Raw genomic sequence first — 27380 nt, 5'->3', positions numbered from 1 at the left:
CCAGACCAATCATTTTACACATTTCTGTTTTATTAATATTCATAAAAGCAAAGCAGCAGGCTGAGATCTAAAACATGTTGGGAGTATTTGAAATCTATTCTGCTGTTGAAAAGCAGCTATTTCTGGGCAGAGCCCCCCAACGTTTCAGGATCCTATCAACGCCCCTGCATCACATCAGAATAAGAATCTTTTTAGTCACTTTAAAGAATATAAAAATAATTAGACATAGAAACATAACCCACAATTGACCTGCAACTGTGGAGAAATAAAAACAAGTTTCACAAAAGATCATTTCATTTATTAAATAAACATTTAATGTTTTCATCTGGGGCCCGCTCTCAGTAACATACAGTGTGTTCGGTTTTTTCATAAGGAATCATGGGGACAGCAGTTAGAGTAACTTTTAAAGAGGAGGCCTTCATACCCTCATCCACATCCATCTGCATATATATCCAACTTTATGTCTTCTTTCAAAGCTTCAGCAGACATTTAAAGGTCCTTCAGAGCACCAGACATCCTCAAATCTGTTTTCACCAACATTCCAAATCAGCCAAATCATCTTTCCCTCCCTATTTCATCTGAAGGCAGTTCCCATTGTTGATGTGAGTCGGGACGCAGAGGTTCAGGTTGTCCACCCTCCTGTAGACGAAGTGGAAGACGTGCGCGAGCGGCCGGCTGTGCAGCTCGGCTTTGATCTGCTGGGGGTGCGTGTCGGCGGCGAGCTGCTGCCTCGTTTCCTCGGTGATCAGGAACAGCGCGTAGTTCTCGGGGTCGGGGATCTTGAACTTGTAGGCGCAGAGGGAGCAGACCTCCTCCGCCGTGGTGTACGGCTGCACCTGCAGGGTTTTAGCCGTGCAGCCCGAACCCACCTCCTGCAGGGCGACTCGGAGAAAGTTCTGTGGAAGGAAAACTCACATTATAGCTTCATGAAGAAAAACGGCGAGTGACTGAGGGTCATTGTGCATAACGGAAACCCTGTAAATTCTAGACACTAACAGGTACCATAGAATTGCACAAAACTCCGTGAGGGACGGCGGAGTCCCAGTTCGAAACTCTGTGAAAGAGGAGCCTGGTGCCAGAAGCCCATTAAAATGCGTCTACATCGTTTTAAACTGTGTGATTGTGAGTGTGAGTGGGAATAAAAATAGCAGCAGGTATTTTGTTCCATATAACACAGTAGGAGTGTAACAGGTAAACCTTTATGGATGAAACTCGACTAAAAACCCACCTGTTTAAGATTGTATTTGAAAAGTAATTAATTACACATTTAATGATGGAACTTGACTTAATGTCGTGTTTTGATTATTGATTCTATATTGCTTTGTGTTTCTGTGTTTGTAATGATGTAAAGCACTTTGAAATGCCTTGCTGCTGAAATGTGCTATACAAATAAAATTTGATTGATTGATTGATGGAGAAGCAAAGGAGAGTTTAGGTAGGGTCTGGATTTGGGATCATTGTGCTGTTGGAACAAGCAAGTGCTAACTGTTGGTTTGATGAGACCTTTAAGGATTTGGGGTAGAGATGCACCGTTCCACTTTATTCACTTCCAGTACTGATACGGATATCTGAGGCTTAGTGTCGGTCGATATCGATCCAATGCAGAAAAACAGCTGAATTGACCGAAAGTGTTTCTTCTTTTTCAGCAAAGACACAAAAGTACCGAATTAGAAATTTATTTGATAACTCTGCACCAGTGCAGCTCACTTAAAAACACAAATATCTTCATAAGCTGGTCAAACATGTAAAATCAACTTGAATTAGTTCAGTCAGTGCAGTTAGGAGTAAAACAGCCAATGTAAAATAAACAATGAAGAAACTGAAACTGACAAAAACAACAGGTTGACTGCTTTAGTCAAACATGCAAACTGCAGCAAATCTTCTTTCAAATGGTTCAGAAAGTGCAGAAAGGAATTTTAAATATAAAATAAATAATAAAGCATGAAGTCGCTCAGAGCACAAAGCGTAGAATTAGACTCAATAGATCTGTCTTTATAGATTGGGCACATTGTCATAGACATCTGATCTAGAATTTGTTTCATTATTGGGACCAATACAGATATTGATATTGGATCGGCGCATCTCTAATTTGAAGGTTGTTCTTCATCCCCACAGCATGATGCTGCCACCGCCATGCTTGACAGTGAACATACAGTGTTGACACCTTCAAATAGACTTCCTTTGGTCAACATTTTTCCAGAAGACATTTGCATTTTCTCTGTGGACATTTGCAAATTCAGTCAAGCTTGATGTGATCAGTGTTTAATGACTTTAAATGACTTAAAGATTGGAAACTGGCATTAATAATCCGGTAGTTTCCAGTTTCTGAACATCCTAACCCGTTTGCCTCTCAGGGGGACAGTTTTGGCCAGATGGTTTAACTTTGGACACAGCTGGGTGATCCAGCAGGAAATGATCCCAAACACACATCCAAAATGCTTTTGGGACGCAGGCAGTTTCCATCTGTCATGCAGGAACACCAAAATAAAAGCGCTGCATGCAGTTACTCCACCAGGGGGTGCTGTCTACCAAAGCGCAGATCATCTGATCCACATGGTGCTGTGTTAGTGAAGTTACAACACAGCATCATTCATGCACGTTTCTGATGCAGAGAAAGTTCAGATTCAAATCGGTATAAATTGGACTCACTGCCTGGATGTTCAAGGTGGGCTCAGGTCAGGCGAGGTACCTGAAAGTCGTCCACAGAGGGGGCGGAGTGCTGCGACGTTCGCCGGCGGTGCCACTGGTGCAGCGTGTTCCTGGCCTCGGAGCTCAGAACCTGGGCCGCCTGCTCCTCCTGGAAGTTCTTGATGAGCGCCATGGCACCGTAAGAGCTGGTCAGGTAGTAACCACCTGGAGGAGCAGGGAAACACAAGAATATGAATATTTCTGCTTTATATCCAGAGTCAGTTTTATCTTTTGAACAGATCAGTCAGATTATATTGGTCACAGTGACCTATATAATCCCGACATGCTTTGTTCATTAGGAGGAGTAAAATCATCAAAGTCTGCAGCACCTTTTCTCATTAGGTTCAATAATTATTTCAGAGTAACAGATTTTAACACCACTGTTCAAAATAAATAACTTTTGAAGCAGAACAGATATAACAGGTTCAAAGCAGCTTAGCGTCGCTTCACTTATTTACAGTTTGCTAGAACAGGAATTAAATGTTACAGTACACTAATGCATCTATAGCTCAAAACTAGTTGAAAAGCTTTTCAATGTAATTAAGAAGGGAGAAAACAAAAGCAATCCTACAATAGTGACAAAAATAGGCAGAGTTTATCAGGCGGGAAATTTCACATTAGTCTCCTCTGACAGGAAAAACAGGATATCCTGAAAATGATTTGCTTACATTTCTACTCTGAACCAGTGACTAACTGAAGACAGAACACAGAGCACTCATAATAATAATAATAATAATAATAATAATAATAATAATAATAATAATAATAATAATAATAATAATCTGGCGCAACATTCAGAATTTAGTGAGAAATAGGAAAAATGAGTCTAGAAAGAAGGAAGAATATCAGATTTTATGTTGTATTATTATTAATTCAATTAAAAATTCAAACTTAAACTGTGTAAGCTTTAAGTTAGCTAACTTAAACAACTGAACCCATGAGTGAAGGTCTGTTAAAAAGAAACATTGCAAACCGTGCAGGTAGGTGTGTGATTTCAAAGGAGATCCTGCTGAGGTCACATAGTAGGACATGATTTGTCTTTGACATCTGGTGGGAATCAACATGGTTGAAGTTAATGCTTTAGCATTACCTTCCATTAGTGGAACTAATGTTGATGATTAGTAACTTTTTAGTCAGCGGTGACCACCACTGAAAAGCGTTAAGCTAAAAAATTAGCTCCACTAAAAATTTGGTCAGAAACGTTTTCATCCCAGATCTTCTTCTTGGTGAGCATAAAAAGCACTCTGACTTCACCTGTCATCTTTTTTTTAGGGTTTAATTATTTTTAAGCAGGTGGTTCTCTTTTTATGTTTTTTCTATATTCATATTTTTGTTGTACAATTTCTGCCTCAAAATAAGGAACCCACAACTCAACCGGATAATTTACAAAGAAATGAAATCAGATGACGCATAAATTACGAAATAAAAGCTCAAAGGTTTTTTCTTCCAAACAGAAACTGTTTGATGGTTCTGTCTGAGGCCGTATCACCTCCAGCTCCTTACATCAGCCTTCGTGCCACGCAGGTCGACTCTGATAGGAAAATATTTCACCATGCGAGGTCGACGCCCATTCCTTCTCATCTGAATCAGTTCCAGTCTATTCAAATCAAACACTGGACGGTATTTCCTAACACGCTCAGAACTTTTCCTTCCTCTGCACACACCTCAGATATTCTCACTAAATCATCTGGCAGAACAAAGATCGAATAATCACAGGAAAAACTACAAAGAGTTTAAAAAGTCAAAGAAAATAATGAAATTCAAGCGACGTAATAAACCGGACATGGAAAAGCCTCCAAACAGAGTTAATGGTAGGTTCAAACGCATTTCTGTAAAAAACGCCCAGCAACTTAAAACTGTTTCAGTTTTTTTATTTGAAGTAAAGGTTTGGAGGTGATGAACTTTTGTTGCTGTAAACTCCAAATACTCATAAAACAGCTGTTAAGAATATTAGACAGGTTTATTGTCTCATTCTCAAGGTTCAAGTTTCTTTAGTAAAACACAGTGTTTATTTCTTCAGCCAATAAAAGCAACAAGCAACAAATGCTGCAAGTCTTGAACTCTTCTTTAATTTACACAGAGCTGCAGCTGATCAGTGTCACTGAAGGTGAAAATATTTTGAGAATATAATTTATTTTAGATAAATCAGAAAAGATGCTCTTTTGAGCAATGCTTTTTCAGAAACCCTGTGAAAAAATGGGAACGATTGGAAACATGATTTTCTCATACAACTCTCCAGTTCTGTATTATGTGTTGTTATTTCAGAATTGAACTTTATGTTCTGTCTCAGGTTTTTCCTTTTCAGCTGTCTCCTGGATCAGCGCGCCTGTGTTTTTCTGTTTTTACGTGTTTTGTCCTCTTAAAACCCAGTCGGTCATGACAGATGGTTCATTTACACTGCGCCACGTTCTGCTTCTGCTGGAGATTTCTTCTTGTTAAAGAGAGTTTTCCTTTAGGAATCACATGCAGTACGGTAGAACTTCTAAAACTTTATCGTTTTAGAAGAAAAAAGTTCTCATGAGTGTGGTATGAAAAATAAAACTAAGTTTAAAACAACTTTCATGTTGCTTTTATGTTTGACAGAACTTGTTTTGGATTTGAATTCTTCTTTCTTGTTTTGTTTTTTGCTGATTCTGTTTTTCAGCAGAAGGAAATGAGTTGATATCACATAATATTCTGCACATTTATTGTATGTAATCCATATTTTTATGTTTTGTGCAGGTTTACCAGGAAGTGAATTAGAAAAACGCACTTTGTTTGCATGACTGAAATTATTTTGCGCAATTAGAATTTTCATTTAGGTTGTTAAGATGTTTTGTTTTATCTAATTAATGTTAGATAAAACAACATTTTTTTTGTTAACAAATGCAACAAATATTTTCAGAGTGTTGCAGATTTGAGTTCAACAGAATCTACCAATAAATGTGAATCAGAAGCTGGAAGCTGGAACCCTGGGATAAAGTTTTCATTCATAAATCAGATGGCTGGCAGTTTTTTTTCTGCTAAACTAAATCTGGGAATCAGGAGTTTCTGTTATTTTGGAAACAGATCAGTGTGACTCAGTCAAAAAAATGCAAATTTGCCCATTTAAATAGAAACAAAAAGAAACAAGATGCCAGAAAGCTTTTGGGTTCAGTAGAAAACAGAAGTTGTTGCAAAATAACTTCGTGAATACTCATGTCACATGTAGTTGAGGAGGATTTTCCTCTGCTTGGCTGATTTCAGCAGAAATCTTCTCTGTACTAAGATGGAGGTGGATCCATAACGGTCAGATATTTGTCAGCTGCTCATACAAACGATTTCAGTATAAGAAATGGTCTTGTTCCTGTGAAAGGCCGTCCTCAGTGGAAAGTCTCCTTTCTGAGGAAACTGAAACGAGCGTTCTGATGAACTTCCTGTCCTGCTGGCGTGAGGCGAACAGCGCCGCAGCAGAACCAACGGACCGCTGCTCAACGTTCTGCCTCAGGCTGTCAAAAAGCTCAGCTCCTAAGACTGTCCTCCACATTGTTAAACTATTGTATTTTAATTGTATTTGATGAGAAACATAAGCTTGGAGAATCAGTGATTTTTTTGACTCTTTAGAAGAGAAATCAAATAAAATGAGAAAAGCTGCAGTTCTAGAGCTGCATTTCAAACTAGAATATCATCAAAACTTTACTTATTTCAGAAATTAAGCTAAAATAATTTAACTCATTTGCATGGATTGATAGTTGTCAGTGTTGTTGATGCACCTATTACTAGCACACTTTTTCCTTCCACTAAACTATGTAATAAGCTGCATAGGAGTTAAATTTTTAAAATTAAATACATTTTTTAGATTAAATTTTTTATGATATTCTAAATTATGGAGATGCGTCTGCATCTGGAATGGAGCAAAGATGGGATTTTTTTTTTTACTTAATGAACTTAAATACTTTTTAAAGTTAGGGCTAACCCCTAACCCTAACCCTAATCGATTATTTTGACAAAGGGATAAAAAATTGGCACACTTTCATTTATCCATTTTTGGAAAATGCTGGAAATATGAAACAATTTAATTAAAATCCTTTTTAAATAAAAAAATAGACATTTTATTGCCTGAACACTCGGCAGCCAGCAGGTTAGATCAGATTTAATCTCAGCTGGGTCTCTGCAGAGACGATCAGAACCAACCTTCTCCCTGCAGCAGCGTCGGGTCCAGCAGCTCCATCATGTACTGAACCTCAGTGTCCAGCTGCGGCATGTCGCACTGAGCCACAACGTAGGTCAGCATGGGCAGGAAGTCGTCGGCCCCGTACATCCTCCCTGCGAGGAAAAGCAGGGAAAAGGTCAGAGGTCAGCTGGAGAGCGGAGCAGGAAGCCGCAGACGGTGGTTCTGCTCACCAGAGTTGTCCTGCATGATGGTGTAGATGAGTTTGCACACTCGCAGCAGCAGCGACACCTTCTGGTCGGGGGAGTACATCTTCCTCATGTTCAGGAACTTCTGGCGGATTTTCTCAATGGCGACGGAGTCGGGGGGCACGGCCCCGTCGACCCCCAGCTCATGGGGCTTCTTGGTCCTAGCCAGAGCCAGGTTCTCTCTGAGCTGCTGCAGCGCGCCGCTGTTCACCTGCAGGACAAAGGCGATAGGCAATGAGAAAACCCCCTCTACTCTGACACCCAAAAATAAAATCCATTGCATTTAACCGCCTTCAGAAATCTCACCTGGAAATCGTGCAGAATCACCTCAATGACGCTCTTCAGAGGCTTCAGGACACATTTGTGCATGGCTTTCTCCAGAACCCGGTCTGTGCAGGATTAAAGACACACAAACATACACCACAGGTTAGCGCCAGAACAAACCACTGTACAGACGTTAAAATTGTTTCAAACAAGTTTAATTTGCGTCACTGCCAGGTTCACAACACCTCTGGCAGCGCAGCTCCACAAACTGGAGCGGTTACTCTAACAGTGAAAACGTTAGCTTGTTCCAAGGAGCCATCAAACAGACAAAACACGATCCAGTTCCTGAAACTTATGATGCAAGAGTCCTTTGAATGCACCAGATACACACTGAATGAAAGAGACCAAGTCACTGTTTGGCAATCCGAGATAAAATCTTGTTTTTATGTAATCAACTGTATAAAATGCTAAAAAAAAAAAACGCAGTTTAACGGGCCAGGAGTTTTGGTTTATTAGATCAAAAGCAAATACTAAGAACATTTTGAAAATTGAAAATCAGTTGGAGGGTTTTTGTTAGTTTTGTGATTCACCATTAAAGGAACAGATCCAATTGTCCAGGGTGTCCAAAGTGCGGCACTGGGCCATTTGTGGCCCTCGGAATGACTTTGTGTGGCCTCTGATTGCAGTTCAAGAACGGTACAAATGGCACTACTGCTGAAAATGTCAGAAACTATACATTATGCTTTCATTTTAATAAGGCAAAAGTGTGAGACACTTTTTATATTTTGGATCTAACATGAACTAAATATCCAAAAATAAAACTACTTCATTTCTCTCATTAAAATATTCCATGTTTGATTTTTGCTTTCTGGACATAAAGGTAAAAAAAACTAAATAATATATGTTTTGTGTAGATTATTTGTGATCTGTCAGTACTTTCAGCTTTATAATTACACCAAACGTGGCAAAACGTTTGTACACCTTTACCTTTTACAACAATAAAAGTTGAAAGAAAATAAAAACAAATGTCTTTTTTGCTCAGCTGGTCTTTCCTAACCCGACCTCTCTTCTTCGGAAAAGGTACTCACCCTCCATCAGTTCTTACCCAGCTGGGATGCAGAACATATTGCTTTAGACCTCTTTCACTCTGGCACCCATCTGTACTGTACATTGGATCACTATGGTAACCAGTTATTTACATAGGTAACAGACCTCACATGATAAACTGGGTTATCATTTACTCAACTGACTTACAGTAATATAAACCTCGGTTTAAGAATTTAAGTTCTGCTGCAACTTAATGAGAACTGAGGAGATAAACATCAGACATGATAAAAACTGTCTGTTAAAAGTTAAATGTGCAGCTTGTTTTTTTGTCCAGTTTGTCTCAAAGTTCCTTGATGCTGAGAGGCTGCAGAAAAACAGCTCTGCAGCCTGGGTCTGAGGGACGGTGTCCAACATGTCTCAGACTCGACTCTGCTCCAGGAGACCTGATTTAAATCGCTGAGTCATTCACTGGCCTTCATACCGAGGGATTAATAACACCATCTGCAGCACATGGACCCAAGAGAACTGGAACTGGACACCACTTATCCATATTCACCACTTTCCAGAATCTAAAATTCACCCGACTTCGCAGGCCGAAGCAAAGCTGGAAATGACCTGTCCTTCAACTCTGGGTCTCCTTGGTTTTCTCAGCTCTTTACTGTCTGCAGTTCAAGTTCAAAGGCTCTGCAGCCAATAAGAATGGAAATATAGAGCTGAAGGGACTCATCTGGGGGCGCATTTGTAATTATTAACACTGTAAATCAAAATACAACAGAAGATATGGATGAATAGGCTGCAGTTAAGGTGGCACCGCTAACTACTTTGTTAGTTGTGCTAACCATAAAGCATTAATCATAAACATTAGTTCCACAAATGCTAAAGCGCTACATCTAACTGCGTTAGTGCTTTAGCTAGTGCTAAAGTATGCATTAATTAACACCCCTGGTTGTTTGTTCATGTAAGTGTTGTATTCCTTTGTCTTTCTGATTTTTTTTGTTTGCTACATTAGACTTTTGCTCAATATAGTTTTTTGGGACAAAAACAGAGAAAAAACTTCTTCACTCCCTTCAAAATAAGAACATGAATATAAGCATCTAACTACTACTCAAAAAATTCTCAACAGTCAATAACCAAAATTTCAACACATTGAAGAATTTTTCCAGAAAATTGTATCTAGGGTACGCTAAAAGCGCTCAATGTTTTCAAGGTTAGCATAAACGCTAATTTGCTAAACAAAAAAAACTGTCCTCGCTGTTAGGGCGTTAGCGGTAGTGTAACCATTACTGGATAACAGTGTAGCCCATTTCTATTTAATTACAGCCATTATGAATAGAATAAAACAACTAAATATTTCAGAAAAAAATGTTCTGGAGTGGAGAAAGAGACTCACAACCTGACAGTCCTGTCTATCAGTTTGCTTTTGGAGACATTGGCACACAACAGACCACAGAATCCATATTTACTGTCCCCATAAACTTTTAGAGATTCGTTAAGAGTCGAGCATTTAGTCTGAGCCACCCAGTTGTTTACCATCAATCTGAGAAACATGAAACCTCACAAAGGCTCAATCTGTACGTCAGACCTACACACATTCAGCACTGCATTAATTCCTGCCTACCTCAAATATGCTGCATCCACACAACCGAGTTTTGTTGTTCTGCAGAACGACTGACGCAACTATTAATGCTGTGTATTCATCCCCAGCCTCCAGGCACAGTTTATGCCACTTTCATGCAATGCACGCAGGGAAATGTGTCTGTTGCAACAGCTCCATAAACTCCAGAACGAGTCTGAACGGATCATTTGTTTCTAATGAATTCCTAGCAGTGAGTCAGAGGAGCCCGACTGAATCCCTTCCACGCGATCCTCCTCAGGTCTCTACAAGCGCTGCAGGTCCCTTCTGAGAAGGGTTTGGCTCTTCTCTAATGGAACAAAAACAAAGTGGGACGCTTGAAGAGTGCACACAATGTTCCGATCTGATTAAAGTGTTTTTAAACCTTGGATTTCCCTCGTCCCTCCAGAAGGGCTCATTTCCTCCATTCACACAGAAGTGTTTGTAAGTGGTGTTTATCAGACCTGCAAGCTGTTCAGACTTCCCTAAAATGGGATAAGGTGCTTTTTGCTGCCAGCTGCATGGAATACAAGCATGAAAACAACCAGCAGATTCTGGCTTATCTAAAAGAACCAAATAAGAGCTGACTGGTTTCCATCTGATGTCAACAGAAAGCTCAAAGTCAACTCCAGGCTTTGAGGAACGTCTGCCAGCGTGACAAGCTTTACTATCTGTGGCCTGCTAGCACCGAAAGGACGGATCACTTCTCCGTCTGAGAACAAGGCCTGGCTGTTATTGTTTACAATGAACAAGGGATGTGAGATGTGTGCAACCACACCAGCTTACATTATTCATGCAAAATGAATGTGAACTGAGCCACAATAGCAGATGGAAAAGAAACCAGCAGTGCCTTGAGTTAGTAAAACGTTTCTTGCTCTTTGTTTGTGTTTTCTGGCCTTGATGTGGGGCTTCTGCTGCTGGCTGGCAGTGTGCAGCAGCTGCTTAGTACTTTCTCTGCTCACAAAAACAGGCAAGTTATCAAATTAATGCTGTGTTGAAACTACAAACAGCATCTCTGTAAAGCTGCAAACTGCAGACTAGCTACTGGAGCAGATAGCCTGACTAAGCAACCAGCTAATATCAGCCACTTATATTGTTACTCTAGTAGGATCTAGTAGCAAATTGATCTAAATTGAGCAGTTTTTTCTATAGATTTGATCACGTCAAAATAGCAAAATAAAAATAAAAAGCAAATCTAACATGTTGCTGCAGACACAAACACAGTTTCTTTCGTTGTGAATGAATTAGTTCAGTGGAAACTGTCTTAGCACAACTGTGGAAGCTAATATCTACAGCCAATCAGCACCATGAAAATTAATGGTGTTCATTGATTGGTTTCTGCATCTTCTTTCAAATATTTTAGATTTTCACTATGAAATCACTCCTGCATTTTCTGATCTGCTCAGTCCAAAGGTTGGAACTTCGGATGAGAAACTGGAACTGGCTGAAATGAAGAGTTTTATAAACCAACCATCAGATCATTAGGATTTTCAGAGATGGGCCATGTGAGCAAGGAAGCACCAAGTGGATGAATGGATGGTATCCAAATCAACTGGCAATGAATTATCCTTGAAGTGAAATCCAAATATTTGGTTTCTAATTTCTATTGGTTACAAGACCAGATCTTATGTGACATAAAGGAAATCAAAGGTTAACTGTTCAAAATGAAAATAAACTTACACCAACAACCTCCGATCAGAAATAACTTGTAGGCTGGCCTTTCTGTAACCAATCGCCAGGAGTGTTGAGGACTAAGATGGAAACTGACAGTAGATTTTTGATTCTCAGCATAGGAAGCTTAAAATGCTCTGGCTATGAAAGAGTGACATCATTCTGACGAGTTTCTCCACAGAAGCTACCCTCAGCTTTACTTCCCCATGAGGAAGAATGGAAACAAGAAAAACGGTGTTTTCACAGATAGGATAGTACGAAAAGTCAAATTCAGCTAACAGAGTAAATATTGCTACTATGGCTGATTACTGATATTCTATATATCATACATACATATTTCACTAACATTGAACTGCTGATTCACCACTGCTTCCGCTGCACTGCTTTTTTATGAACTCTGTCACATCATGAAACAAATACCAAACGACCAACTGTCTCCCTCTCCGAATAAATATCTGTAGTTAGTATCGGCCCAGTTTTAATCATCAGAGTGATACAAAATATTTGTAAAAATTACTAATATCGGCCGATACCGATTAAGTGCCGATATATCGCGCATTCCTAGAAGCAGTCAGAAGATGGTAGACTCACCAATCTGGTCTTCAGGTATGAGGGACTCTAAGGGCGGGTCGAGCTCAGAGCTCTGCCGCAGGTAAGCCTTCATCTGGGTCATGAACTGCCTCACGGTCTGCAGGAAGTCCATCCCCGACGTGTGGCAGCTGCGGTTCTCCTGAACAAAACTGATGTAGTCCTGAACCAGCGAGCCGAAGTACGAGCTCTTGTCGCGGGACAGCTCGGCGATCCGCTTCACGGCCCGTTTCTCCGGCGTGATCAGGGAGCTGAGCATCCCGCCCACCTTGCTGAAGCGTCCCTTCAGGGAGCGGGGCAGAACGAAGGAGCTGCCGCCCAGGCTCACGCCGACACGTCGCCTGCGGGCTTTGAGGATCGGACGGAGGCGCGACTCCAGATCCCCTTCCATTCCGACGCCGTAGTCCTCCTCCTCTTCCTCCTCCGCGTCCTCGTCATCCTCGCTGGTGTCCTCCGCCGGGTGCTGAGGCGGGCTGGGCGCCAGGGCCAGGGAGAACCCGGGAGACCGGGAGTACTCCAGGGAGTCCGAGGACGACGTCGACATGCTCATGTCGCTGAACCGCTGCCGGCCCCTCTCATCAGGACCGGACAGGCTCCGTGACGGCTCCTCAGCAACAGGTGGGGGCTGGCAGGTGGGGAGGTTAGCGCGGGACAGAGCCTTGGCGATGGTTTCATCATCCAGAGCGATGTGGCAGCGGTGAGCCTCCAGATCGGGCATTTTGGGTCGAGGAGGCGGTCGGTTTGGTGAGGAGGTACTTTTGGTTGAGCTGCTGGTTCTGCCGCCCAGTGCTGGCGGTGCCGGTGCGGGTCTCCTGCTGGACGGCTGCTGCCCCTTGGCGGCGACTGGCATGCTCTTGGTTCTGGAAACTGCCGGAGGAGGTCCAGGCGGCGGCGGAGCGGGCCTCCTGCTCGGTGCTGAGCGGGGGGGAGGGGGACGAGGAGGCGGGGAGCGCGGTTTACCGTTCAGCTTGGTCCGATCCAGGTCCGGCTTGGCGCACCTGCTGCTGCTCAGCGGCGGCGAGTCGGCAACTTTTTCTGGGGGGTCGGGGTCGCGGCTGTGGGTCTGGAGGAACAGGGGCGTCACGAAGCACAGCGGTCCAGTGGGGGGGGCGGCGTCCTGGAAGCCGGCGGGGGGGGCTGTGTGCGGCTGTAAGGTGGGAGGTGCGCTCTGGTGCGACTCCTCCACCTCAGCGGTCCGTTTGGTGCGCTGGGGGCTGAGAGTCCGGCTCAGGCGGTGGCAAGGGGGGGTCGAGCAGCGCCGCTGGCTGCACAGCGCAGAGTCCCAGAAACCTGGAAAACACAGAGACACGAAGCATGAAGGAAAACCAGATGAATCACTGCAGGGAAAACAAACAGAGAAAAAAACTGGTACCTCAATCAGAAATTCCTAAAGAACAAAAACCTCTGCTGGATTTTCTACAACTTTTAAAAGAAAACTCATTAGTTTCCTCCAGCTGTTGAGTCTGCCATGTGTTTCTGCTTCGGAGCCTTTCCTCTGCCTGGAGCAGAAACCCGGTGAGAGTGCTGGCTCTGATTGACTGAATGCCGACACAGATCCAGTAAAGAGGGAGTTACCCGCTAATAACAGAGAGGGAGGCCAATAAAAGAGCAGTTCCAGTTCCACCACTCCCCACTTCCTGATCCGCGTCACTCAACTTTCAGGATCCCTTTCTGGGTGTTTCACTGAGTTTATGGCTTCATTGCCCTCTGTATGAACACATGCTGGAGTAATCTGTTTGAAAAGGGCAGTTATTCTGTATTTAGGCTTAAGCTTCTAATTCCCAGGGCTGTAATGACACCAGAGAGAGGCGTGGACGCAGCAGGGACTAATGCTGCCGTCTAAAAATGGAGCCATCCACTCTCACATTTCTCCAGCTGTCTGATGATGCCTTCCTGCCCGCAGTGTAAACATGAGCCTGCGGTATTTTCACGGGTGGATGTGAGCAGCTGACCGTGAGAGACAAACTAAACACCGCACACAAGAATCCACTTTTCTCTAAGTGAAAAAATAACCAGACTGTTGATTCTTTAGTCGGAGATGAGATCAGCCCTCACCGTCTTCTAACGGAGAAATTTGATTCTTGAAAACAGAAGAAAATGTTAAAACAAAAAACTTTATATGGACAGTTAGATTCAACTTTTGTTCCGTCTGGAAATAAATCAAGAAACATGAAATATGTTTTTGTTGCTCTAAAAGGACCAGAGGAGATATAAATGTTGTGTTTTGCCAACTTCAGATTGTCACACTTTTCTTTCAAAATAAAGTTTCCACTCAACAATATTAGATTTTTTTTTGCATCGCATAGATTAAAAAGACAATTTACGTTTAAACCGAATGTTTCAACTGCAGGTATTTTTCAAAAATGGATGATCACAACTCAAATAAATCAAATGGAAATGAACATTTCTCTGCTGTTTTCCTGATGAGTTCATGGTCTAATAAGACTCGTATTTGTCTTCTCCAATGTCTGAGAATCATTTTTGTCACGTGTCAAGATCTGACTAAGCAAGCTCTGCTAATCCACCTCATTTGCTTTTGCCGCTCCTGTTTAAGTCTCTGTTTGACTCTATGGTTAGAAAGATGTTGGAGGAGGGGATAAGATCAGTTACGATGGATGGAAGGGATGGCTTGAACTCTCTACTCTTTGTTCCTGCTCTTCATCTAGGAAGCCTCTTTTTCAAACCCCCTGAGATTTGGGGTCAAAGTTCAAGGATAGTTTCAATGTTTTAGATGCTAATTAGCTGCTAACAGAAACCAGGGATTTAAGTGAGCCAGTATGAATCGGTGCACTATTGTTTCTCACTTAGAGCAGTGATAAAAAATAAATGTTTCCATGGTTACGCATCAACTGTCTGAAAGTAAAAAATGTAAGACCAAAAATCTTTCCAGCTACACAGTATCCAGGACCAGAAAAAAAACTGTCCAAACATTCGACGCCTCAACCAGAAATGTGATGAACGAAAGTTCAGATAAAGAAGAAATGAGAGTTAAGGTAACAGAGCTGCTCCCGCATGCTGCCACCAGGAGCGGCGCAGTTCCAGAAAACACTTCCCATGTCAGAAAAGCGAGCTGCTGTCATCGTTCTGCGTGAAAAGGGCGTCAAAGTTTCTGTCTTTGATGCCATTTTGACTGCTGCTAAAAATATTGTACCTGAATGACCAGTTTTCTAGGTCACCAAGAACAGCAAGCAGCAGGATCTACTGGAGAAGCACGAAGCCTCCAGCGCAGAGCTTAACCAACATCTGCTGCAGGTCAAGACTTTCAGACTTGAAATCTGGAAGATCATTTATCCAGAGAAGAAAACTTGAACGCTTAGACAAGTCCTGTTTAGATCCAACAGTAAAGCATCTTTAAGCTATTTCTATTAGGGACGCCAGGAGAAACGCAGCGTGAGACTGACTGAAAGAAGAGGCTAAAACGTTAGACCTGTGGTTCTGGAGATTACATCCAGAGAGAAATACAGAAGCTCTGCAGGACATTTTGTCTTTAAAACTTCTAAACAAAGGGCAACCATCATGGCAACAGGCATGAACAAAATATCTGATGATGCATTTCATTTAACATCACAATGAATTCTGCTCAAAAACAGAGTTTAAGCAATTTGATGAGATATTGCACTCAACTATTGCAAACTGACAGTTGCTTTAAAATGAATATTTGCCTTAAAACACAAAGACAAGTCAAAGTTCCAACTTCCATCTCACTCATGGTGCAAATAGTTCCCACTCCCGCCTCTTTCTTCTCAGTTACTTTACAGTTCTAACTTAAAAATCCTCGTTTGGAGATACGATTAATAAAAAGTTAACTCAACTTACTGCTGTACATTAATCTTTCTCAAACTCACACATTTAGGTTCAAAATCAAAAACTCACAAGATTTCTTTGTTTACAGTGTACAAATCATTCAAACTATGAAAGGAGTATTCCCAGCAGACCCAAAGCCACTAGAACAGCACTCACCGTGACCCGGAGAGCGGTAAATAATGTGCAGAGTGATCAGTGAGAACTCAGCAGAGTTCAACTGAGCCTCCTCTGGTCTGTAAACAGAGGACTTCCAGTGCTGAAGCAGATAAAAATGCAGACTGTGCACGCTCACACCCACATGCACCCAGAGCAATGCAGTCAAGCAGCTCCTCATGTCGGGCCGTCATGCCTGTTGTGATGCTATTTGTGTGTCTAAACAACATGTTGTAGCTTTCCACTCATCACATCCCTTCCTACAGCACCGAGGCGTAATGTGAGGCGTTCGTCCAGCAAGCTGGGCTGAAATGACTCAGCAGATGCAGCAAAGTCACAAATGCTTTGAGAAACATTTCTTAAAAACTTAAATGGCATCTATTTTTAGTTCAAATAAATATAAATACTGATGTGGTGATCATTACTAATGTACCATGTGTCATATTGTTCCTTTATTGTATAAAAGGTCCTTTTAGCAGAATGACAGAGAAATTTGCTGATGAAGACTTGCTGCTCTGCTGGATGAAGATGTCAGATATGATGAAGAGCTACAGAAGTGCCATCTTTCATTCTTTGATTTTAAAACTACAGCCAGCGTTACGTAAAGCTCTGAACTTCAGGCTACCAGAGAAGATCATCAATAAACCACTAAAAACAAGATTGTGTTATTTCATAAATACCAGAATGTCAAAGAGCTATAAGACAATGTACAGCCTGCATACATAAAAACTAGAAAATTACTACATTTGTGTATGTTCTGTACTTTTACCTAAGACAAGGTGAGTTAATATGTTAGACTAGTTTGTAACTCTGGGTAATTTTACTCATGTTATCATCCTGTGGGAATCTGACTCAGAATCAGAACCAAAACAAAAGTGAAAACTGTTTGATACTAAAGTTTTCAAAGTATGTTATTAAACTGATCTGTGATTTCATTCACATTTGGATACTGATAGTCCATGACAATAATTTACTACAACAGACATAAACTTATATGGCTTCCATTTGTTTACAACAAGAGGGAAGCAGGAAGTGGACCAACCGGGGAACGAGACAAAGACTTACGTCAAAGATTAGTAACCTGGAAGATCAACTTAAATAAGCTGTTTGCTCTGGTAGACAGGCTGTTTCAGCTGATAAATGGAAAGGGTCTAATTTTATGACTTATAAGCTGAAATTCTGAATTTTGTCATTTCTTTTCTGCTTTTAGAAAACAAATAATAACCACACACCTGCCTGAAAAGACCTGATGAAGATATGATGGGATTTTCCCCTCATTCTGGATCATATCTTGTCTTTAAATCAGAATCAAACTGAAGCTAAATGAGTATTTTTGTTTTGTTTGTTGTTTTTGTGTTTTTTAGCAGGTTTATGTGTGGTCTGAGTATGACGTCCATCTGGGCAGGAAACCACAGCAGCGTGTTGGGCGTTAGCTGGTTGCAGATGGGATTACCTGCACCGAGCTGAGCCACCTCCTCCAGCTCCTTCTGCGTCTTTGCAGATGAAATGGCCTCAGGAAGTTTGAGCGTGAACGGCAGGATGTCTCTTAAAATAAAAATAAATTCATTAATAATTCAAAATTAGTAAATATGCTGTGAAAGAAACACAAACAGAACAGGAAATACAGCATATTTTTGACCTAATTACAGCCCACAGTCCTTAAATGACACGGACATCCGGTTCAATAAAAAAAGTGTTGATCCCACCAGTTTGTTGGTAAAAACACCCAGAGAGCCGACCCACACACTGAGAAGTGAAAACACTCCTGAACTTTACCGACTCTTTGTTTCCATTACGCAGACAGATGTGAAACTCTAAATATGTTGGGACTTTTTCCAAACAATTCACCACTGCTCTGAGCATTTATGATATTCACTAGATTTTATTTCATTATAAACAAGGTGCATGTTTACCATTTTTCCTGTTGCATCTTTTAATGCCTGTTTTGTTTTTCTCTTATTCTTATGAGCGTTAAAGAAACTGCTGACTCTGCAAACATTATTTTTACTCATAACTTTTCCGTCCTCTTATAAAATGTCTCAACTTCAGTGAAGCCAGTGAAAATAGTTGTTTACCTGCTGACACAGTAGAAGGCCACTAGGTGGAAGAGATCTGCAAAACTGATCCCAGATCCTTCCATGGAAAAGGCTGCAAGCAAACAAAACGCAGACGAGTTGAAGAAAAATGTCCAGAATTACCTTCATGACAGAAATCTGATCAGAACCAAATGTTTATGGAGCCTAAAACCAAAAGCCGATAACTCTACCACACTGGGAGAGCAGTTAAATTAGAATATCATGTAGCAGTCTGTTTTACAGTGGTTCTAAAGGAGCCTCTGACTGAAGACAGTAATGAGGACAACAAAACATTTTGAGGGACACAGAGTCTGTTGATTTATCTGAGCGGGTTTGGGTCAGACGGTTGAAACCTGGACACAGCTGAGTGTTTCAGTGAGATTAGTGTCCCAAACACTCAGCAGAGCGATTCTGGAAGGCTCACACCAAGCTTCCTGAATAGCACGACCTCAACCCTGTTGAATATTGTAAGCTATTCTTAGACGTCGGGCCTTTGCAACAGAAATACGTCAGAATATGGATGAGTCACCATCTTCAAAAACTCTTCAAAGAATCTGAATTAATGAGTTACAACAACATTTAATTTCCATTTGAGATTAATAAAGTATTTTTGAATTTTGACTTTGAAAATGATCACAGCTCATGAAACACCCAGTTTGAGCTAACTGACTTTGGGCTGAATACAAATGCATGCCACACTTTGCAGATTTCTTTGTTAAATTTCTAAACTTCCCATTGTTTTCTTCCTTTTGTTTTTCTTCATTGTTTTGTCACATAAAATAAAATAAAATAAAAAATATTCTTCAGTGAGGTTTTCCTGGAGGAAAATGTGGAAAACTCCAAGGTAAAGCCAAAGTTGATGATTTTTTTAAAGCTCTTAATTGTAATTTTTGAATACAACGTGTAAATGTGGAGTTGATGACAGCAGAGGGTGAGTGAGGATCTGCTGACCTCAATGTGAAGGTCAAAGTCTCCTCCTACCTGCTCTCTGCTTTGTTGTCACTAGCTGGAAACATTGAAGAGTTACTTTATTTAATAACATGAGTTTCAGATAAAATGCAAAACCTGACTCAGATTTTACTGTAAAAACAATTCAAATCAGAAACAAAATGAGTCAGGTGCATTTGAGCTGATATGAAACTTTTCACGCTGTTATTGAGACAATTTTATTAAGAAAGCCCTGAATAACGTGTTACGGTTTTAACTCAAGACGTGTTGACCAAACAGCCTGTGAACTCGCTTTCATTTCTCTCTTTTGTGTGATTATTTCTGAACTCTAATGCAGAGGCGGACAGGAAGTGGCATGAGCGACTGACTCACTATGAACTGAGGACTGAGGTGAAGAATAAAAACAATGAAACATTTTTCTGTTTGCAGATCTCAGTTTCTTTCTTAATGGAGCAAAGAGAAGCGACTTACAGTACTGACTCTCTCTGACATTGAAGTGGCTGATGGGATTTTCTGACTGATCCTTATCCAGACGCACGGACAGAACCTTCCTCTGCAGAACCTTCCTGACCAGAAACACCTGCTCCGTGAAAGAAAACACCATAAGCCATAAAATCCTCCTTGATAACGGTGAAAGAGTCATGCTTGATGTTGACCTCTCACCCCTGGCGGCTGTTTGAGCAGAATGTCGGAGGCCTCGTCTTCGCTGACCGCCAGCAGCAGCCAGACCTGATGAGTCTGAGTCAGCCGCTCCAACACGCTCATCCTCCTCCGCAGCGAGTCGTAACCAGAGTCCCATTCCCCCACGGACCCCCTGCAGCGCGGCGGCTGCAGAAAAGCACCGCCATGCAGCCTGCAGACGAGGGAAAAGCAGCCGGCCCAAAGCAGCTTTGACATCAGCTGGCACAAACAAAACAAATATTGCAAACAAACTCGTAGGCGAAGCAACGTCATCCGTGAGCTGGAGTCACTAATGTCCCGTCTCACCAACGTAAACTGAAACATACATCAGGTTTGGAGTCTAAAAGAACTCCACAACGTGACGGCGTCCAGAGAAAGTGGAGATCAAAACTTTAGAGAAGTGAGAAAGTTTCTCCAGAAAACAAAAATCCATGCAGGAAACCGGCAGACGTGAACGCTCGACACGATGTGGCAGTGAGGAAAGTGGGACGGTCCTCAAAATAATTACCCAACATTTCAGTCATGTGTCCCTTCGTCATCCATGAAACACAATCTTTCATTTCAAAACATTTCATTTTGGAAATGATTTTTTTGTAATAGTTTGTAGACATTTAGTCAGAGTTTATGTTGCTTAAAGATGACGATTTGTTTCAAATTATGATGAACACTGTAACTATAAAAAGCAAAACAAGAAACAGAAGGATGAGAGCGCAGAGAACGAGTTGAAGAATGAGGAGTTATCTGCTGTAGACGCGTCGGTGAGCAGAAATACAGATCTTTAATTCCTTCTGGCAGGAAGGCAGTGAAGTTGGGAAGTTGAGCCGTAATACAATCATGTTTTTTAGTTTTTGTGAGTCATCTAGAGACACTTCCATGAACATACTGATGGCTGTTGTTTCAAATACCACCAGAATGAGTTAAAGCAGGTTAGCCTGGAGGAAATGAATGCATGGAACAATTTTTCAGCATCAAGACATGGACAATTCACAGAGACCTAAAATATTTTTGAAATGAAAGACAAGAGAGATGTGAGATGAGAGTCACACCTGACACCAAGGTCAGCAGAGAGAGAGAGAGAGAGAGATGTTTAGTCCAGACTACAAAATGGATTCAAAAAGGGATGAGTGGACCTGGTGGACAGTACCAACCAGGACACCTTGAGTTCAAAATGTATTTTCTCAAGCCATGATGCTCTAACACTGGTCGTATGGTAAACTGACATATCAAGGACCTGGTACTCCAGTTCGCCCAACACTTGGACTGGTTGAACTCCCATGAACCCTGCAGGACCCTGCTGAGGGTCCAGAGCCGGTCCAGTGTCCATGACCAGGAAGAAACCCACCCTGTACCCCTGAATCCGAGGTTACACAGCAGGCCCTCTTCTCCAGAACGGTTAGAACAATATAAATATTCAAGATAAGCTGCAGAAAAACCATCAAAACTACAAAAATATTAAATTAAAATGGAAACATTGGTGGCATTAAACAGCACAAACTAACATGTACTGTAATTTCTTCCTTTAACTGAATGATTTCTGTCCTGTTATTAGACAGGAGAGTTTTTGCACAAACTATACCAATAAACTTCTCTTCCTTCACCTCAGGTTTTGCCTCCATATTATCTCTGTTTGACAAATTCTCATTCAATCTGTTACTATTCTGTTTCTACGTTTTAATTTTATAACTAATTCAATAGTTAAATTTAAACATCTGTCACTTAAAGAATCAGGTTGAAATAAAGTTATATTTTTAAAAGAGATATTGTGGGACTGGAAACAATAACTTGTCACATTAAAGTTTGTTTTCATGCTGCATTGCTTCAATAATTAACTAAGTTAACTTTAGATGAAAAGCAGTTCCTGACTGCAGGAGGAAACCTTTGAGAAACTGCTAAACTTTATTCACTCATGTTTCATTAGAGCCCTGTTAAATTGTCAAAATGTGATCACATTAATAAAATAAACCAAGCATAACCTTTCACATGCCATCAGGATGACAGGATCAGTCCTACCCTTGTATCTCCAGTGGCTCCTTGTCCAGAGCCGGCGCCGTTTGGACCATCTCCTTCTTCAGCTCCCCGATCTCCAGCGCAAAGGTGTCAATCAGCTGAAAACGGACAGAACGAGGAGCTTTGACTGACGGAGGAGAAGAGGAGACGAGGAATGGGAGCAAACGAACCGAAGGCATTGCACAAACAAAGTTTACAACACAAAGACTCTTATGTGGGACAGAGGAAGCAGTGATTCATTTTCCTGTGTCGTTTCCTCCAGGCAGGAAACATGGAGACGGAGAATCATCAACGAAATGAGCAGCGTGACGCTCGGAGGAGTGGAGGGGGGCATTCCCACGCTGCAGAGACTGAAACATGAACACTGGGACAGGAAGGCCAGGCAGGTTTCACAGGTTCATCTCATGTCATCATGAACTAACATCATGAGTTTAAATCAAAGTTTCAATTAGGCTGGATGTGTAACAGTGACAGGCTGCAGCTGGACATGTTTGGTGCATCTTTTCAGTTATTACGGTAACTGTTCTGGGAAGAGGGAACTTTGATTATTTATCTTTGCAGAACTTCTCCAGATCTCACTGATGCTCTCAAACAGGTGAGACTGAGACGGAAATGACTTTTTACCCAGGTGGATTTTATCTCCGGTGAACAATTCTCTGTGGATCCTCTCATGTGATGACAACTCACTTCCACTGGATTTTATTTAAAATGTCTCTGTATCTTAAAGAAACGGGCCCACAGCATGACGGAGCCATCACCAGAGCTTAAAGACAACATAATTCACTCTTTGTTTGATGCTTTATGTTTAGGGGCCAATTTCACAAACTTCTCGTGTTTCTTTTTATTATGATGGCAGACATTATTCTTCGATTTGTGTGTTTTTACTAAATCTTATACAAACTTTATGAGCCTAAAATGTCACTTTCTGCTGTAGTTTTCTAAAGTAGATCTTTGTATATGTTTTAAACTCTTCGCTTGGTGCAAGAAAAACTTTGCTCCCTGTTCTGCCAGGTTTCATTTCTAGATGCTTTCATTGATGTAGCATCATTTAAATCATGCTGGCGTTTAACTGCAGCATTTATCTGTAAATATCAGATCCTGCTTCTGTATTTGGGCTTTTCCAGACGGAAGGAAAACAAACTCCACACCCTGGAGTTTCCCATTTCATCACAACATGAACGCCAGCATCAGGGTCAAGGACACCTTCTCTCATGTGCCAACAGTAATTAGCAGAGCGGTTAAACGATGCAATAAGGCGACTGCAGGTTTTAACCACAAGGAGGCGCCTTTTCACCAATAACAAAGGCTTGAAGCCAGACCACAGTCACCTCCCCACGCAGGACTAAGTGGAACCAGCTGAGTTACAGCTCAGCTGGTTCCACTGAGCTTTAACTCAGCTCAGTGGCAGGTAAGAACTCAATTTCCCAACCCGAGTTCTTTACTGGGAGCTTCAAGCAGCCCAGTTAGGACCAGCAAGAAAGAGACCAGTGATGAGTTGTCCTGAGCAGAAGCAACCAAAACTTCACAGCCACCCAATTTTTTAGCTACAAGCTGAGATCCTTAAAACCAGATGTTACACCGAAAGAGGTCGTTTAAAAAGCGAGAATCCTGCAGGATCACAAACCAGATCTGCTCGTCTTTCTGTTCTGCTCATGAGCTGCAGACACGTTCACACTGTCACTTCCTGAGCTGCTATTTTTGTCACTGTTGTCATTTTAGCGTCACTTCTTCATGAACTGAAAAGATGTGACATGTACAGTTGCAACCTGCTCATATCCACTCATCTTGAGCATTAAAGCAACAATCATTCTAGGCCTTTAATTGTTAACTTTGATAATGAAGAATGAGGAGCAGAAGTTTTGGATGTTTTTTGTTGATTATTTTTCTAATCCCCATAGAGGATTAGAAAAAAGATTATGCAAGCAGGCTCAAGTATTACACACTCACCTCTATGTTTTATAAGCGGTGATGAATAAAAAAGGCAATAAAAACCCCATCAAGCTCTGCTTAGAAACAAGGACTGATTGCAGCAGGTAATTTTGTCTCTGCAGCATAAAAAGTTACTGGGCTCAAGAAGATTGAAGGAGAAATGGAGATGGACACAAGCTGGGAGACATTGGTAAACAACTGCAGAGTTCATGAGTTCAAACAACAGCAAAGAGATGCAAGTTAATCAGATGCTTCATAACTTTGGCAAATCTGATGGAGGCAAAACAGATTTTTTGACAAAAAAATCACTTTTGGCACAAAGTCAAGCCTCCATATCATTAAAAGAACATAACACCCATAGTGAAGCAAGGCTGTGGCTGCATCATGCACGGGTTCATTTTCCTTAAATAGAGCTTGTAGAATAGAATAGAATAGAAATATAATTTATTTTCCCACAATGTGGGAATTCAGTCCCAGTAGAAAGTTACGGACAATGGAAACATGTAGAATCAAACCAAGATTAAAAAAAGAAAAATAGGTAATAGTAAGGACAAAGTTAAAGTATAAAACAAACTGTACAGTAATTAAAAATAAAATATTGAGATCAAAAGCAATGTGCAACTGAGTAAGGTAAAATAAAAATTACATGATTTTAATTTGAATATCTGTGCACAAAAAAGAGCAAAAGAAAAAAAAGCTAAAATACTGCAACAAAAAGTGAAAAATGTGAGCAGAGATGTAAACACTTATTGGAGCCGTATGTAACTTTTATATTAAATAAAACTATCACTATGTCATAACAGTATGGTGTGAGATACAGTTATTACATAAATTAAATCTACTATGTGCTACAATTTGAAGATTAGATTAAACTTACTAAATCTACATTAAGCCTATATTTCTGCATGAAAATGTTTTTATTGGTCTTGATTAATATTTTAATCTTAAACGTGCTTTCATTGTTTGTAAGCAACAAAATTTCTATAATTAACAGAAATAAAAGCTTGAAAATATCCGTTTGTGTGTCAATAATCAAAAAATGGCATTTTTATTGTCATTCTAATGATAGTAAATATGTAGCAGGTCATCTTTTAGATCCACTCTGTAACAGGTGTGAGTTTAAATACATTTTTAATTTAACTAAAACACTTCCAGGAAAACATGGAGTCAACGCTCTGTCTACAGATTGTTTGGGGATTAAATAGTTTTCTGCCAGGTGAAGCAGGGTGACAGCTTCCACCTCTGGCCAGGAGACGGAGCGATTCATCAGTCTGTGGAAAACATGAGGGAGGTTCCTGATAGATGACGTGAAGGTCAGCGGACATTAAACGACTCGATCTGGGTTCTGATAAACAGAACTCAGCAGCAAAGGTTTGTACTTCACTGACATTTATGGACCATCGTTCTTCTGGGTTTGTTTCTACTGTCAGTCGTCAGGAGGAGAGCTGCAGAGCTAAACAGAGCTAATTATAGAGCTGCAGCGCTCAGAAACACAGAAGCTGTTTGCTCCTCCAGGTCTGTGCAGGAGTTTCTCTGTCTGGGCTGCTGGAGCCGTAGATGGAGTCAGTGGGAAACTATGAGTTTGATTTTGACCCGCGTACAGAGACACTTCTGTCAAAGTTGGTAAAGATAGAAAAAAAAAGCTGTAAAGGAAATATTGTCATCCTTTTAACTCAGGAATATTAAAACCTGACTGCGTCAAACAAACTTCATGAGGCTTTTACAGAGTCGCCTGAATTTCATTTAAAACTCACCCAATGTCTGCAAACCAAATTTATAACAAAAACTATTGGTTATTTTACCATCAATGCATCTTTTTACATGAAGAAGTCATTAAATTTAATAGTATGCTATATTAGATGATCAGAAAAAACTTTCAAATGTAAAAGGAGTGCAGAGTAGAATAGATTGAGTGAAAGGTGTTGTTCTACAAAGAAGGAAGGGAAGAATTTTATTCCCTAAACTTGTAAAGCAGGTAGACCCTAAAAGACTTCCAGCAACAAACCAACTGTGCACCACTTGTGTCAGTCTACAGAAATCCAAGCAAAATATGAAAGTTAACTGCAACTCCTCAGGCCACGTTTGATGTTTATATCAGTAAATAATAAAAGTCAACCTGTGCACCAAGACATATGAATACTTTAAGGCATTGTAGGTTTATAGCCTTTGCAACTTAATTTAAATGTCTGACAGAAAGAGCAGACATTCTGCAAAGACCTCAGCTAAAGACTGACAACCGTGCAAAACTACCAGAAAGCAAAACCTCAAATCAAAATGTAGCTTTATGTGTTGGATTCCAGATTTCTATTTTTATACTGCAACTAAAATAGCAATTTGAGAAAAGAAAAACTAGTTTACATGAGAGATTAAAAATAGACAAAAAAGCATGAAACATGTTTACAGAGTAGCTCTGTGCTGGAAGATGGAGACATGGTTTTATCTAAAGAACGGACTTCCATCTGCAGCAGAGCAGTGATTCTGAAACTGTTCAGTTTGAGCTTTGTCTTGACTGAATTATTTCACTTTGTGCCACAAACCAAATGAATGCTGGAAAAGATCGATGCCAGCTGTGGGAGATCTCTAACCCTCTCAGAGAAGCTGTGAAAGTCCCTCCCCCCTCCGTCCCTCTGGCTCCCTTTCCTGTCATCATTTTTGTCTTTTCCCACATCCCAGATATTGTTGTTCATGTCTCTAATTAGCACTAAATCAGGCTTGTTTTCCACCAGATTCCTTTGTTTCACTTAAAACTTGCTGTTTCTGGAGAATCTGTTTCTTCTCTGCTCCTGCTTTCATCTTCAGTCACTAGTCAAAGACTTTAAAGGGACTAACTGTGTGCAGAAGGTCTGTTCATTGTTACTATTTGATCATAAATTCTTTGAAAAATGAAGGATCCCAAACCTCACCCAGGAGGCACACCTACAAGGGTTTCATTGTGTTGTTATATATGCTGGAAAGATGCAGAGAATGAGAAAATAGGACACAAGTTACAATAAATAGATAAATATCTGTCCAAAACTGACTGTAATATCCTGTCTTAAATCAGTGTTTTTAAAAAATATATATAAATATGGATATTTAATACTGTGAAAAGCATTTTCTTCCTCCTGAATGTCTGTTGTTTTTGTCACACACACAGAACTGATTACCAGCTGACCGGTAGAATTACATAATCCACCAAGCAGAACCTGTCTGACAACATGACATACTGTAGACTGAAACATTGCTTTTAAAAGAGGTGTCCACCAGGAGGCGCTAAGGGGCCTCAAAAAGCTGAAGAGAAGATGAGGAAAAAGATGCAAACATATAAACAAAGTAAACCAAAACAAAATTCTAATAATAAATCTTCAATTATAATTTTCTTTTTTTATGTATAATCTGTTTTTTAATTATCTTTACATAACATACATTAAAATTTACTGAAATGTCATTTGTCAAAATGATCAACCTACTTCAAGCTAGCATAGCAAACTCGAAGGGGAAATTTGTGGTCAAGAAAAAGACAGAAGGAAATGTCCAGCAGCCATACTGCTGCAGAA

The 27380-nt window shown here is 40.8% G+C and overlaps 1 protein-coding gene across 3 annotated transcripts in view; it reads right to left on the bottom strand.

The window, feature by feature from the left end:
* Positions 1 to 9: 9 nt before the first annotated feature.
* Positions 10 to 27380, bottom strand: part of rin2 (Ras and Rab interactor 2) — a 36355-nt gene continuing 8984 nt past the window's right edge. The window contains exons 3-13 of one of the 3 annotated variants that reach the window (XM_023334023.1): positions 21919 to 22013; positions 19891 to 20080; positions 19699 to 19807; positions 18280 to 18352; positions 17658 to 17749; positions 12251 to 13537; positions 7372 to 7454; positions 7051 to 7276; positions 6841 to 6972; positions 2690 to 2853; positions 10 to 896 (exon numbers count right to left, since the gene is read on the bottom strand). In XM_023334023.1, coding sequence (XP_023189791.1) covers positions 570 to 896; positions 2690 to 2853; positions 6841 to 6972; positions 7051 to 7276; positions 7372 to 7454; positions 12251 to 13537; positions 17658 to 17749; positions 18280 to 18352; positions 19699 to 19807; positions 19891 to 20080; positions 21919 to 22013 — 2778 coding nt within the window. In that variant the 3' untranslated portion in view covers positions 10 to 569. Of the gene's footprint in view, positions 897 to 2649; positions 2854 to 6840; positions 6973 to 7050; positions 7277 to 7371; positions 7455 to 12250; positions 13538 to 16207; positions 16404 to 17657; positions 17750 to 18279; positions 18353 to 19698; positions 19808 to 19890; positions 20081 to 21918; positions 22014 to 27380 lie in introns of those variants that run through there. The other 2 variants (XM_023334024.1, XM_023334025.1) reach the window with 2 other exon arrangements.

This window comes from Xiphophorus maculatus, chromosome 5, assembly GCF_002775205.1.
Source record: "Xiphophorus maculatus strain JP 163 A chromosome 5, X_maculatus-5.0-male, whole genome shotgun sequence".
NCBI classification, from domain to species: Eukaryota; Metazoa; Chordata; class Actinopteri; order Cyprinodontiformes; family Poeciliidae; genus Xiphophorus; species Xiphophorus maculatus.
Note: the sequence above shows the minus strand (reverse complement) of the source record. Positions and strands in the feature narration are given on the sequence as shown.